This window comes from Neodiprion virginianus, chromosome 7, assembly GCF_021901495.1.
Source record: "Neodiprion virginianus isolate iyNeoVirg1 chromosome 7, iyNeoVirg1.1, whole genome shotgun sequence".
NCBI classification, from domain to species: domain Eukaryota; kingdom Metazoa; phylum Arthropoda; class Insecta; order Hymenoptera; family Diprionidae; genus Neodiprion; species Neodiprion virginianus.
This window is the reverse complement of record NC_060883.1, coordinates 6,513,724-6,528,523: the sequence shown is the minus strand read 5'-3', so window position 1 is coordinate 6,528,523 and position 14,800 is coordinate 6,513,724. Positions and strand designations below refer to the sequence as shown.

Sequence of the window (14,800 nt, the reverse complement as noted above, 5' to 3'; positions counted from 1 at the left end):
GTAAACCTCACAAACTGATTTTGCGTTGCAATTAACAAAAAAGGATCGACGATAGCGCAAAATGGTTACGCGTACTTCGTTTTTCGTAATTCCAACAATATTCAAACAGTTTTTTTAACGATACTCGTTTTGTTAAATTTTTCTCAGTGTACTTATTAAATAATTGTCAAGTATATGAAATGGCGGTAAGATTTTCTGAAAAATAGATTGCCGCTATTTATTCTACTCAGAATTATTCTCGCATTGCTAGAAAAACATAAATTTTGGGAAAAAAAAAACAAAACTCAATTTCTGAAACCTGTCCAAAACATCTCAAAATCGTCCAAAAAGTGTTTTGTTACTCAAATAAAGGGATTTTGAGTCAATATTTTCATTCCAAAGTGAACGGGTTAACTTTGATCTTCTATTTAAATGCACGAGGAGATAGACCCGTCTCCACCCTTCGAATATCGCCAAGAGACTAAAAGTCTGGCCACGAAATCACAAAGATCCCTCTGTTCTTTCTTCGTGTGAAATCACTGTTTACGTTTATATTATTAACCATTTAAAGGGCAGTTTACACGCCCACCTGTTTAGTCTAAGTTTTTTTTTCAGATTTCTAATATATTTTTGCACTTTTTGGATACACATAAACACTTTTTGGACTGCTGGGTGCCTGAGTCATAAAAATTTAATGCTCAATTGCAATAATTCTACTATTTACACGTCCGTTACAAACAATCAACGTGAAAAAACTAGTCTTTTTATTTTAAATCGGTCTTTTTGTAACTCAGACAGCCGAGGCTCTGAATTTTGTTTCCCAAATTCTCCATACACAGTATTGTAATATAAATTTATGGTCAAATTTTTCTAAAAAAAAATCGTGAAAAATTTCAGAAAATTCCTGCCATTTTCAATTTCACAATTGTGCGAAATAAAAATCGTAATCACTTACCCGAAAAACCTATAAAAATAAACCTATGATTCTACAAACTTCTTCGTTAAAAAAATATGCCCCTCAAAATATTAAAGAGAAATAATTCCTCGCGCTAATGACTTGATAAATGGTTAATAATCGCGGGTGTGCGATGACAAGCAGAGAGGACATGTGGAAGAGGAAGACGACTCGGATCCCGAGTAGTAGAAGCGGGATTCTCCGCGGGGTGTAAAGGGGGTTCGTTAAGGGGGCGGAGGGTGGTTTTGGGGCGAGATCGAGCCAGGTTTGGGATATCGACTGAAGGCGGCGTCCCCCGACGTCCGGGGGTGGAAGCGCGGGCCCTCGGAGTTTTCCCGCGGCCGTGGCGCCGCCATCGAGCTCTGCGGCGGCGCGTGGCATCAGCCGTTATCCTCCGGCTCCAACCTATCCCAGGTCCAACCCGTGTGCCCGACAGAAACCCACTTAGAAGCCTTCTCCGCGCGGCTGAACGAGCGCGGCGCCAGTCAGTGTGTGGCTGCCGAGTGCCGTGCGGTCTAGTGTGTCACTTTCTTCTCCGTCTTTCTCTCCCTGAAATCTCTCTCTCTCTCTCTCTCTCTCTCTTTCCCTCTCTCTCTCTCTGTCTATCACACTCTCCGTCTCTCCGTCTGTTTCTCTTTCACTCTTCCTCCCTCTTTTTCTTACCCCCGTCCCGCCCCCTCCCCCCCTACCCACCCCTTTCGTCGTCTCGCAAGGATCCAAAAATCCTTCGGGACACGGTGCGCGGTTCTTCGCGGGCCGATGACTGCGGGGGGCAGTGACAGTGGCGTGCTTCCGGGTAAATACCGTCCCCGAGGAGGAGGAGGAGGAGGAGGAGGAGGTGGAGGTGGAGAAAGAAGAAGAGGAGGAGGAGGTGGAGGAGGCAACCGGCGCGGCGCGTCGACCGCGACATGAGGTGGAGGACCGTCGAAGACTACTCCGGGTACGTCGGAGGACCCCGTCGGCGACCCTCGAAATAGCCCGAAAGAAGAACCGGCACCGACGCCGCCCGGATCCTCCGACGTTGTTTTTCCGGGCTTTCTTAGCCCTTCGCAAGGACCATTTTAAAACGAAAACGAGGATCTCGCCGTAGTCGTGAGACCAGCCGCCCCCATGCACCATGCAGATGATCCTAGTTGCTGGCGGGTGAGTCCATCCGTTTCTCCGTTAAACCGGAAAGCTCGAGCTTTCGAACTTTTCGAACTTGCGAGCTTTCGAGCTTTCCGAACTTGCGAGCTTTCGAGCTTTTCGAACTTGCGAGCTTTCGAGCTTTCGAGCTTTCGAGCTTCGGAGCTTTCGTGATAATATTTCGTCGTAATATTCGACCAACGGCCTCGCGCCGATGTCGTAACAATTTTACATACATGTACCTACGTACCCTCGTTTCTCTCACCGCGAGTGCTGCTTTACTATCGCGTTGCTTTCTTCTTCCACCCTCAGGTGAAACGTGCGTGACGTACCGCGCACAAAGAGGGGCAGGTATGACATGTAGATACGCGCCACCTGGCACCGCAGGTATCACGTGCTTGCGCCTTAGGTCCCCGCCTCACCTCGTCAGGGGTTGTCCATAAACTACGTAGCTCTATTTTGAACACTTCGGAACCATGTCGTATATCGTGGATATCCTCCCCCCCTCCTCCCCCTCACCCGCCCCTCAGAAAGGCACGTGGTTTGAAAAAAAAATTATATTATATTAGGTATATATATTTTACGCATTGATAAATTAAAAAAACAAACAAATTTTTCGAAAATTTCCATTATTCCAAGACATCTGAAGGTAGAAAAAGTGACGAGACTATAGCCACGCATGCTAATCGTTATTAATAGGAATAAAATTGTTGTTAGATTTTTCGTGTTGATGAAGTTGAGTTACAAGCTTACTTTGTACGAAGGCACGTCGTTGAAACCTCTGATGCAAAAAGATGTAATGAAAAACGAATTTTAATGCATCGGTCATAAAACCACGTATCGCAGACTAAGACCCTCCCCCTCCCCCTCAAACTACTTAAGTGATTTACGGACTGTCCTTTATTCGGCCTTTTCCGAGGCACGATCATCGTCACCGTTTCTGCCCGTGTTTGAGAAGCAAATCATTTTTCATTGGTCGTATGGGAATTTGTATCGTTTGTTAAATGACAGTCTGAATATTACGATAGTAGATTGACAAAGAAGAAAAAAGGAGGGACGAAAAAAATAGTTACACGCAATCGCTTAGGATAATATTTATATGTAAATTATGTCGGTACTAGATTTTTCGGTTAGGCTGATGAAAAAATCTTTGTTATAATTAATGCAGCACTGAGATTGTGGTAAAAAATGAAAATAGTTAAGGAGTATATAAAAAGCGTAGAATTTAACAAGTAAAAGTTTTGGTTTTGTAATATCGTTATATGGTCATGTGTGAGAATTATTGTATACATGGGAAAGAATTTTCAGTCGTGAACTTGCATGTAACAACGAATAAAAGGGTTTCGAAAGCGTACACGTGAAATGATACAAGGGCGATGATCAGAATCTGGGAATAGGCAATGCGGTTTGAATATCCGTACGTGATATCTCTTTAATTGTAAAATACCGCTGGTAGACTTTAAACGGTATTGATTAAGACATTTGCTGAAACGCCTGATTCGAAAGAGCAGATTATTTGTAGATCGAACACGCTGCAACGATTTGAACGCAACTTTATCGCAACTTTAACGCAACTTTATCGCAATTCAATGTAATTATAGGCGAAGGTGATACGTTCGAAGTTCAAGTTCGTCGCTTTAACCTCACGGATAATTCGCACATACATTTTGCAAGGTTTAAACATTCATCACGCAGTTGTGATTTCTTTACAATTTTTCGCTGGGTTCAAGTTATAAACTTTAATCGCATCATCGTTTATTCTATTCACTCTAATGAAATACAGTGAAATTGATTCCTTTCTGACAGAAAATTGTCATTGCAAAAACCGCATAATGCAGTGCATAATTTTTACACCCGATAAAATTTCTCGTTTCAATTTTTACATGTTTTCACTTCGTATTGTTTAATATATTATTAGGACTGACAAACTTGTTGTTAGTTAGTTAGCTTCGTTCAAGATTCAACAAAAGATAATATTTCATATAAAGACGTTGAAACGGGTACTTTAACAATAACTGTTTAGCAATATTTTACGGAATATGTAATTGTTACCACATTACTGTGTGTACCTACCTCACATGTGACGGTGTCCTGTGATTGGGGCAATATATCCTTCGTCCTTGGCCTACAAGCGAGAAATTTTGGCAAGCTCGAATCCGGATACTGCATATAACTTGTCTCGTATTGCGGATCATGACTATATACACTGAGAGAAATTTTTAGTTCCAGTTACCGTTCAGTCCTTGACTATTTTCATTTTTTACCACAATCGAAAAATATAGTTCTAGGTAGAAAATGAAGATTAGTTTTCTAGCTGTTACCGAAAAGTCTAGTATCCGTTACTATTCTTTCTCATTACGATCACTGTTGCTATATTTTCTTGCAACTGTTGCGAAAATTTAATGCTTGTGCAAGAATAAATTGACGTTAAAGCCTTATTTAACTAAAAAAGTAGAGTAAACCTCACAAACTGATTTTGCGTTGCAATAACCAAAAAAGGATCGGCAATAGCGCAAAATGTTTACGCGTACCTCGTTTTTCGTAATTCCAACAATATTCAAACAGTTTTTTTTAATGATACCTGTTTTACTCAAGTTTTCTAGTTACTGTAACAAATAAAATTTTTCTCAGTGTAGATCGCTGCTTGGATTATCCAATCGTTGAAAAGTGGTTATTTGAAAAGGAAGAACGAGATAAAACGTCTTATTTTACTAATTATAACAGAGAATAAAAGCTCTTATTTATCGAAGACATGTGGTGAGGATATTGTGTAGAGATCTTTTGCTTTTTCGCATTAGAGAAAATGAAATTCCGAGCACTTTCGTAATGTCCAATGTATGTCACGATACATCGATGTATGCAATGCGAAGATTGCTTCTCGCATGAAACGAACATCTGCGTTTTAGTGTCCGTGCTTTTCTTATTTCGTATACTTTTAGTGCCGGCAATTCAACGTAGAAATCCAAATCGCAGTATCACTTGATTAAAAGTATTCCTTCAACCTACAATACGATAATATTACACTGCGAAAGCCGGATTATACGATTGTTAAAAATAGAATCAGATAGTTTATGAAGCAATCAATTTTCCTCAACATTTCATCAGCTTAATTGACCGTGAAATCGCATAAGCAAATTAATGGTGTCATTTCAGTTTAATTACAACGAGGTAGATTGATTGTAGAATTCAATGGCGGGGTGAAAAAATTTCCATAAATTTAACGATATTTTGCATATGGTTGTACAATCGAACGAAGAACAAGCCTAATATTTTAGTACAAAAGTGACAAAATTATTTATTACGATTAGTAATTTACGATCAGTTGTGTTGTTCAGTGTAGATGAAGGAAGAAAAAAGCTGAGCTTGCGATTAGATTCTACATTTAGTGATACATATGTGTATATATATATTCGACTGTATGGAAAAAATGAATTTTTTTTTAAAGTCACATAAAACATATTCATATAAATGAATAAAAAAATATCGTCAAATTTTGAGCTCTTAATATTAATATTAAGAGGTGCATCATCGCTATTTTGTATTTCCCATTTAAATAACTTGGACAAAATTTGTTTTAAGCTTTGGAATTTTATTATTCGTCAACGCATTAGTGTACTGATAAGAACAGAACATAATTTGGAGCGAATTGAATGCTCTGCAAAGAAGTCTGTTATCGTATTACGATAAATCTACTCTTTCAAAAGTTATCTAAGTTCAAAGTTGAATTTACAGTAAATTTCATGATTTCTCTAATTTTTTAGCGAAATTATCAGACTAATCGTAAAATTTTATACGACTTATATTATAGAACGTTTTATTTCCTTTGAATTATTACTCACAAAGTTTTTGAAACTCCTGAACGATCTCTAAGAGTTCTTAGGATACGTCGGGATTAATCAAAATAAATTTACGTTTAAATCCAAATAACTAAATATCGTTCAGGAATTTCAAAAATCTTGTGCGAGATAATTTGACGGAAATGAAATGTTCTATAAAATAAGTCTCGTCAAATTTTACGATTAGTGTAATAATTTCGTTGAAAAAGTAGAGAAATCATGAAATCTACTGTGAATTCAACTTTGAACTTAAATAACTTATGAAAGAGTAGATTTATCAGAAAATGATAAGAGACTTTTTTTGTAGAGGGTTCAATTCCCTACAAAAATATATTCTCGTCTTATCGGTGCACTGACGCGTGGACGAGTTATAAAATTTCAAACTTGAAAAAAGTTTTTCCCACGTTATCTAAATGATAAATATAAAAACAACGATGATGCACCTTTAAATATTAATATTAAGGACTCCAACTTCGAGAGCATTTTTTTTTTGACGTCATTTGGAACGATATTTTTTGCTTCAATTTGGTAAAAAGAAAACTTAAATTTTTTTTTACACACTTTAATATACATATTATATAATATACGGCCTTGAAACTGAGCTGGAAAGTTATTTCAGCAAACCTGTGGAATTCTATTATCACTTTGGGGAGGGCAAATACCGCAAAGTAGGTTTAAAATTGGATTCATTACATACCCGATCTTTCGAAAACGACCGACTACCCAATCGCGGTATTTTTTACGATGTAAATTATCGAGTGTTCAGCCTTCATATTCGACAGTCTGCACAGTGTAAATATATTATTCTCATCGTGTGCCGTTGGCGTAGCTTTCCATCGAAATCAGTCTTCTTCCAAATGACCCAGATCCTCGTCATACGTTCGAAGCATATCTTGAAACGAATTCCTCGGTTTGAATTCGACGATTTTGCTATTTTTCTGAGCTCCCCATGGCAGTTGCAGAAATTACATTTATAGAACGTTTTGTTTAAATCAAAAATTTATTATTATCACACAATATTTTCTACAGAAAAAATTAAAAACTTATCGAGGACGTAAATGATTGCTTACAGTATTTATAGTAGTTTCACGACTCACGTAATCGTGAAACTCTACTGCCAAGTTAGAAAAAAAAAAAACAGAAAACCGTCTGATTTTGAATTCATTGTGATAAATGGTATAAGGTCATGTAGCAGTTCTACCCTTACCGACAGAGCAAACCCACCCTTTTTCTTCCTGTATCACATAAACAAATGAACGAAAAAGGTTGAAATTTCGACGGTGAATCGGCTCTTTCGTATCGGAATTCAAGAAAGTTAGTCACGCATCGAAAATCGTCAAAGAATGTTGTGTTTTTTTTTTTTCGACACGCGTTACTGTTTCCAAATTTCTCGAAATTTACGGGCCTGAAAAATGTTTGGTTAAGATACTTGCCGTGATTCCGAAAAGAATGAGACGTAAAATTTGAACCCTTTTCGTTCATTTGTTTATTTGATACAGGAAGAAAAAGGGCGGGTCTGCTCGGTCGGTAAGGGTAGGTTTGGTACACGACCTTAAGATTGAACCACCCTTCTTATACGCTGCACCGGAAGTGCAGCCATCCCGGATTTCCTTTACTATCCGCAACGCGAGAATCTTTTCGCTCATCGTTTTACGATTCATAGGGTCGTTTCTTGGTCAGTAAAGGCGAATATCGCCCTCGGCTTTTCGGAGCTTGCGTGTCTAGACGAGACGAGCGTTCGTATCGCCTCTCTGTGTGTGTAAAGCTGCTGCAGCCAGACGCGTAGGCGTGAAATCGTACAAACGTTCAGCTCGAGAAGAGCATCCAGTCGGCTAGTAGGTTGTGTAAAATAAGAAGGAAAAATAAAAATAGCTCACGTTAAAGGCGGCGTCCCGCAATAAAAAGGGACTCTTAAAATCTCTCGCTCCTTTGTTTCGATCGGAAAAATGACACGGAAACGCCACGTGCTTTTTTCGGTTTAGGTACTCAAAATTTAGATGGCTAAACGGTTTCTGGGTCGACTCGTCGAAGTTAAGTGAACAGACTCAACGGTTACGCTTGGCGTGAAGTTGACCTGATCAGGTCAGGTAGACGAAATTGTGATATAAATACACCTGAAACTAAAAATTGTCTCATCGATGTTGAAAAATAGTGGGAAACTGATGATTTTTTTTATTTTTTTTGGATCAACCTCTGTTTTAAGCTTGCAGATTTTGATAGGCAAGCTTGTAATAAAATTAGGTACTTTTGAACAATTGACACCGAATGAGAGTAATGAAGTGGATTTTTGATCAGGCTTGAAAATTTTATTCCTTTAATAGTCAGTAGAGTAAGTGCTACGAAAATTTGATATTCGCGGTTGAAAAAAAAAAAAAAAAAAAATACCATAGACAAAAAATTGATTCCAATGAGTTTGAAAGTTTCTACAAGATTGGGAATCGAATTTGCGTTTCGTGAACTTTCAATGACACTATGCTTGCATATTATCGTGCTAATTTCTGGTCGTAATACGTGATCGAAACTATTATTATCTGCCCCGTAATGAATGGATGGATGAATGTATGCATGCACGTTGAGTCTAATTACACGGTAAAATGATCTGTGAATCTCCCGCAGTTCTGCGGAATATACCTAACGACATATTCACACGTATGCAGTTAACTGTCGTTAATTGATGGACTAATCGGTTGGCATCGGTTTGCGATTTCCATATTCTGCACCGAATAGTGCAGACGAAATTGGTCGGAATTACAAATATTCGAGATACGGCTGAATATTTGGGTATAGAAGTTTTTTCAAGTCTGAACTCAAATCTGAAGTAAGTTTTGAGAAAACAGCTAAATATGAAGTATCTAGTGTTTTCCTCAAAAACTTCTATCGATAGATGAAGAATGATTTAACCGTCGTGTAGAGCGGAAAATTCTACATCGAATTATGTACTCACATGTTGAAAACGGAGTCGGATCAACAAGTTAAGAGAAAAGAAATTATTTTACCAAAATTCCTTAGATTCTGTCGATAAGTAGGAGTTCCTTTTTCTTATTTTGTTAATACGACTCCGTTTTTGACATAAGACGACATGATTCGATACAGATATTTCCGCTCTACACGATGGTCGAGTCATTTTTGGTCTATCGATAACAGTTTTCGAGTAAAAACGCACAAAACGTCAAGTTTGTTGTTTTCTCGAAACTCCGGCTACGCAGTTAAAAAATGACTTCAGATTTGAGTTCACGAGGGTCGAAAACCCCTCACGACAAAAATACAGCCGTATCCCAAATGTTTTTTATTTAGACTTATCTCGACTGGACTACCAAGTAACAACCTCGTGTGGTATAAATAATAGAGCTGGAAGTTAAAATATCTTCAGTTGCATATCAATCGTCTTTTACGACGTTATAGTTTTTACTAATTTTTTTTCTGTGTAACTGGTCGAAGAATTTTACCGTCATTACAATAACACGTGCGGATTCAATCTGCAATTCACTAGCTGGTCATTTTGATAAGACAAATTTTGTTTGCTCAAATTCAACCACTTCAAAGCCGTTCCAAATTTGCAAAATTTTTCATTACGTTAACGTTACCAACTTTAATCTCAACCTTTCGTTTACACCTCGTAAACTTTTCCCCACCCAGTACCGAACTTTTTTTCTTCTTCTCGTTACGTTCAAGCTTTCCGCATTTGATTAGCGTCTATTCACTCTGCTCGATACAAACTTTGCTCGGGCAGCACTTTAATGAGAGAAACGTGAACCGCCACTTTCAGTAAACCAGAAACATCGAATAACGCACTTGGAAAACGTTTTTTATAAAAAATTTCGATATTGCTGCTCGGATGGTAAAAAAAATTTGAACATGTTTTGACCACGACCGATACATGACATATATATTTTTTCTATCTTAGTAAAACCCCTGAAAACCTTCCAAAAATGATTTGCTAATTTTTTCATACTTTTATTTCTAAAACACCCGGATCAATTTTGATCAGACAAGAAAAAAAAATTAATAAAAATAAAAATAAAACATTCCGTTTTAGGAACAAAACATTTTCACTCAAGATTTCGAAAGTATTGGGAAAATCCTCGGTGAAATTAAAAAATGTTACGGTCAACCATTTACAAAGTTTGTACGAACGCATCGATGTGTATATGAATATAATCGTATTTTTCATTCTCGTTTTTTCAATTAAAATGTATAACGATATCAGCAAGTAGCGTGTGGGGGCGGAAAGCATTTCGAATTTTCACTACGGTGCATGTATAATGTGGCTCGATAACTGCTGACTGGACCAATTTCAGGGAAACTGAGTACCGGGTTATAACGGAGTTTCCCCCGCCAGACGAACTCGCTTGAAATATTTATTATCGGTAGGAAATTTAAGGGAGGGAAAAAAAACGAATATAAATTTTCTTCCTACTCCAAAATTTATCCCTTGACAGTCGTTAAGATTTGCTGACTTTGGCGAGAAAAAAAACTTCCCTGTTGAACTTCGGCACTGTCTCATTTTTTTGGCGTCTCGAATTTTGTTAATTTTCACAACCATGTGAAACTGATTTTACACAATTTAAGTATTTTCGAAAGTTTCGGTAATACAGTAAAATATTTTTCAAACGTTTTTCATCCGGACATTATTTACTACATGTCTCATTGTGAAATTTAGTTTCAGGAATGCCAATTTCCATCAGTTTGCAATATTTTTGTTACGTCGAAACGGGATTTTGACTCGTTTACTGCTCGAATACTTTGCCTACAATTTTCCACAACGGTTACTCTAGTTTGTACGTAATTGATGTTATTCTAGCTCATTCTCGCGATTTGCATTTAACCCTTTCATGCATGCATTTTTCATTGCATGCGATTCACTTGAAAGTTTGAATTCACGGGCTTTTGGCGTTGCTGATTATGAATCTGAACTCGAAATTCGAAAATTCAAAATGGCGGAATTAATATGGCGGACGTAAACTCGGACAGTTATGTGATTTTGATGAAAGCTTATTTAACACGGTTCTTGGGATCTCTGATGAAGAATCTACACTTAAAATTCCAAAATTTAAAATGGCTTATCCAATATGGCGGACAAACAAAAACGAAAAGAAGAAAAATTTTGAAATAATTCTGTAAAATTTTTTAACGTGTTTCAAAGTTTGTGTAAAAATTGGCACTCGGATTTTCACGGTAGATTAGCAGAAAATGCTTTTTGTCGTGGAAAAATACGAATTTTGACCGTTTGTTTACATGCGCTATTCTTGCAATAAGAATGAAAAATAAATTTCGTTTTTTCTTAGACTTGGAAAGATTTCAAAGACCGTGTGGATTAAAAAAACTCGGCAGTGTTTTTACGTTGTTACGAAATACGTAGCTTGATAAATAAAAAGCTGCGATAAAAAAAAAAAAAAGGTTGGACGCTGAGCGTCCCAGCGTGAATATAAGGGTTAAGGAATCATCGGTTTAATCCGTCCCTATTTTTTCTTTTCTTGTCCTTTATCCGCCCTGTACACAATGGTTCAAATTAATTCAGAATACAATGCCGTCAATCTCATAGATCTTTATTGTGTTTCAAATCTATGAACTGTTTTCTTTCATCACAAGAATATTCTGACAGCGTGGAACTTGGTGAAAAAAAACCTTTTACATCCAACTTTTGTTCCCCTTCTAATTCCGCAGATCTGAGTATTCAAAAGATAAAGCAAACATCTTTGGTGAAATAGAAAAATCTTTCACTCGAGCATAAATATTTTACCAAAATTTGGCCTGCACTTACAAACATAAAAACTTTTCTACAAAATATTGTTAAATAATATTTCCTTGGTATTGACTTTTTGTTTGGATTAGTCAGTTTTTTTCTGAATACGCTTGAAAACCTGTGTCATAGAATAATAACAAATAGCGTGGGTGGTTTGAAATTTTACATCATTTCGTGGTATAATTCGTGTGGGAAAATAAATTTCATTGATTCGTTGAGAGAGAAATTTTTTATTCAATTGTAACAATTGAAATATTATGCTGCTGTTTTAGTTCTCTGATTTTATGCTAAGCGAATATTTTGAAAAGAAGAATAAAAAAAGAAAATCAAAAAATTATTCATTCAAAGTTTTCAAAGTAAATTGACGACTACTTTTGGCAATATAATTTATTCGGCGTTTTAATTCATCGAACTGATGAGATTCGACGTAATGGTCGATCAGAATTTTGACCACTCTGCTGATTTTCACTCAAATTGAAATGCGTCGTGTGGTTTTAATAGCAACAATTAACCTCGATTTCAAAAAATAAGCTTTCCGTCTCTGGTTCATTGTCGAAATGTTGACCGACTTTCAGAATTTCATGACAATTTTACAAATCGACGAAATATCGGGAAAGCTTTTTGAGATGGGATTACTCGTCTATGGATAAAAATATAGAAAGATCAAGAAGTAGAAGAGTTATAATTTCGAATTTTTAAGTAAGCGAAAATTTGATTTATACATAGAATTAAGAAATAGAGAATGGTCAGAATATAGAATGACAAAATGTAGAATCGTTAGAATTTGTCTCGATAATATAAAATCAGATTAAAAATTTTGCCGTTCTACGTTTTTACCTGTCTATATTCTGCTTTTCTGTACTTTGACTTTCCGCAATTTCAATTTCTCCATACCTGAACTTTTTACATTTCAAAAATTCGATGTATTAGATTTTCGCGTATTTTGAAAATTCGATATTTTTCCACTTCTATCAATCAACCATTCTAGTTTTCCACCACCGTTCGTTTACTGTTGTTCAACAAGTTTTCCCGATATTATTTGTGAGAAAACAGAGACGAAGCTTGCGGATATAACCGCTAAGTGAAACGGCGTTGATGCAAGTTTCAAACTGGTATAATATAGAGAAAGGGGAGTATTGATCCGGGAGAAACATTAAAAGGCTTGCCAGCAGTTTCAACAGTTAAACAATAAATAAAAACTCGCGAGCTTAATTTAGCTGTTGTATTATAGACGTAAACATTTTCGAATCTTTGAGTGTTTTTTTTTTTTTTTTTACTTTCCGAACGAAAATTCCGCACGGATGTGTCGTAATTAATTGTAAAGTAGCTTCGAAATTGAATTGATGAAAAACCGTGTTTTTCTCTCGCTAATATAATTCGAGGTCAAAATTGCTCCGACAAAAATTATACAGTTTTCATAAACGAGTTTTATGCATGTTTTGTATTTATTAACGATATTAATTTCTATGCGGTAGGAGAGAAAAATCAGTCGTATAAATTGCGGAAATATAGAACACCGATTTTTTTACGTTGAATACGAAAGACTAGACAAGATATTATTTCAAATCGAATAACAATTTTTTCCATCACAGTTTTTCATACGTTTCATTGGGATTTAATATGTAATATAATATTCTAATCAGAAGACAGATGTCGGTAATTATCGAACGATTACGTTTCACGTAATATTTTTTTCTTCCAATTCAAATCCTAACATGTCTCGGTAGTGTCAAAATGGTAAATTTAAAAGTGAAAAATAATTTTTTGTACAGTTTTCGAGCTATATTCAAAAACGATACGTTGCAAAATTATAGAATATTGACTTTAACGAATGAATCCACGTTTTTTTAGTAAAATTCACAGACTTGTTTGAAAATGTATTTCAGGTTTTGAGACTTGTAAAATATATTTCAACCCTTTATTTAAACGAAAAAATTAAGTCAACTACACATATGAACAGATTAAACTTCGCAATGATTAGAAAATTAAGTAATTACATTAAATAAGTACTTACCTGTACTATATTTTGTTGTAATTTCAGAAATGTTTGTTCAAACCGTGATTTGTTGACTATATATAATGAAATTTTATCGAAATTCATTTGTAAGACTATACTGCGAATCTACGTATATTTTCACCCGAAATTTTGGCTCGAAATTGCGGTGATCGTAGAGTTTTTGAAAGAAGAAAAACGATTTCCCGCGTTTCAACGAATTCCCGGGACAACTAATTAATCATTGATTCTCATTAAGCAGCTCGCTGCACACCTTTCGCAAAGTTTTTCAATCGCGGCTTGAAGATTAAACGGAATGCGTAGAATCAAGAATTCGAATTGAATGAATTCAGAGCTGGCCGAAGTTTGTAGTTGCATAGATTTGCAATCAACGTTCACAGATCCATTAAGGTGGATAAAAATAACTGATTTTTGAAGATTTTTTTTTTTCACAGTTATAACTAATTATTAAAGGAATCGAATTATCGTTATTTTATTAGCTGTATACTGTAAACTTGTTTGGAAGAAATTTTTATTAAAAAATATTTAAAATTAACAAAGATATTGGCCTTGACTTGACAATGGATAAAAAAATTTTCCATCTATTGTGGCATTGATATCTCGGTGAAGGATTGTCTGAAAATAATAAACAAAATTTTATCAACTTAAAACTTTAATATTTTATTTGAAAAACAAAAATTAAAAATACAAAAAAAAAAAATATCCAACATTCTTATCCCATTTTGAAACCACGACTAAAGAATTTGGTTCCAAGTCCTTGATTTTACAATAAAGTTTCATCAATTTTAAAAATATCCATCTTTCATGTCAAGGATCATGGGCTCACCAGACTTTTACAAAATGGCGGAAAAATTTGAAAAAATTCGAGGTATTACTTTCAACCGAAACAAACAAAAGAATTCATCGAAGATTGGAATCTCAGGGGGTCCGACCGATGACACGTGGAATGCACCATAAATGTGTTGACTCTATTTCAAGTCAGCATCCAACTCAAAATTTATATACGTATAAAATTCAAATGTACCGGTGAAATTTTTGTATAGATTCAGGTTAGTTTTTGCAAGAGGGATAGGAAATCTTGAAGAAGCAAACATGAGGGAACAAAATTTGCAAACTTTTTATCGCTTTGAGGAAATTCTTGAATTGAG

General features: G+C 35.9%; 1 protein-coding gene across 11 annotated transcripts in view; it reads left to right on the top strand.

Moving 5' to 3' along the window:
- Positions 1 to 14,800, top strand: part of LOC124309076 (potassium voltage-gated channel protein Shaker) — a 259,541-nt gene that overhangs the window by 141,828 nt on the left and 102,913 nt on the right. Inside the window, exon 1 of one of the 11 annotated variants that reach the window (XM_046772332.1) lies at positions 1,838 to 2,077. The exons of the other annotated variants lie outside the window; for them this stretch is intronic. Within the exon in view, the coding sequence (XP_046628288.1) occupies positions 2,052 to 2,077 (26 nt within the window). The 5' untranslated portion in view covers positions 1,838 to 2,051. Of the gene's footprint in view, positions 1 to 1,837; positions 2,078 to 14,800 lie in introns of those variants that run through there. 11 annotated transcript variants of the gene reach the window in all.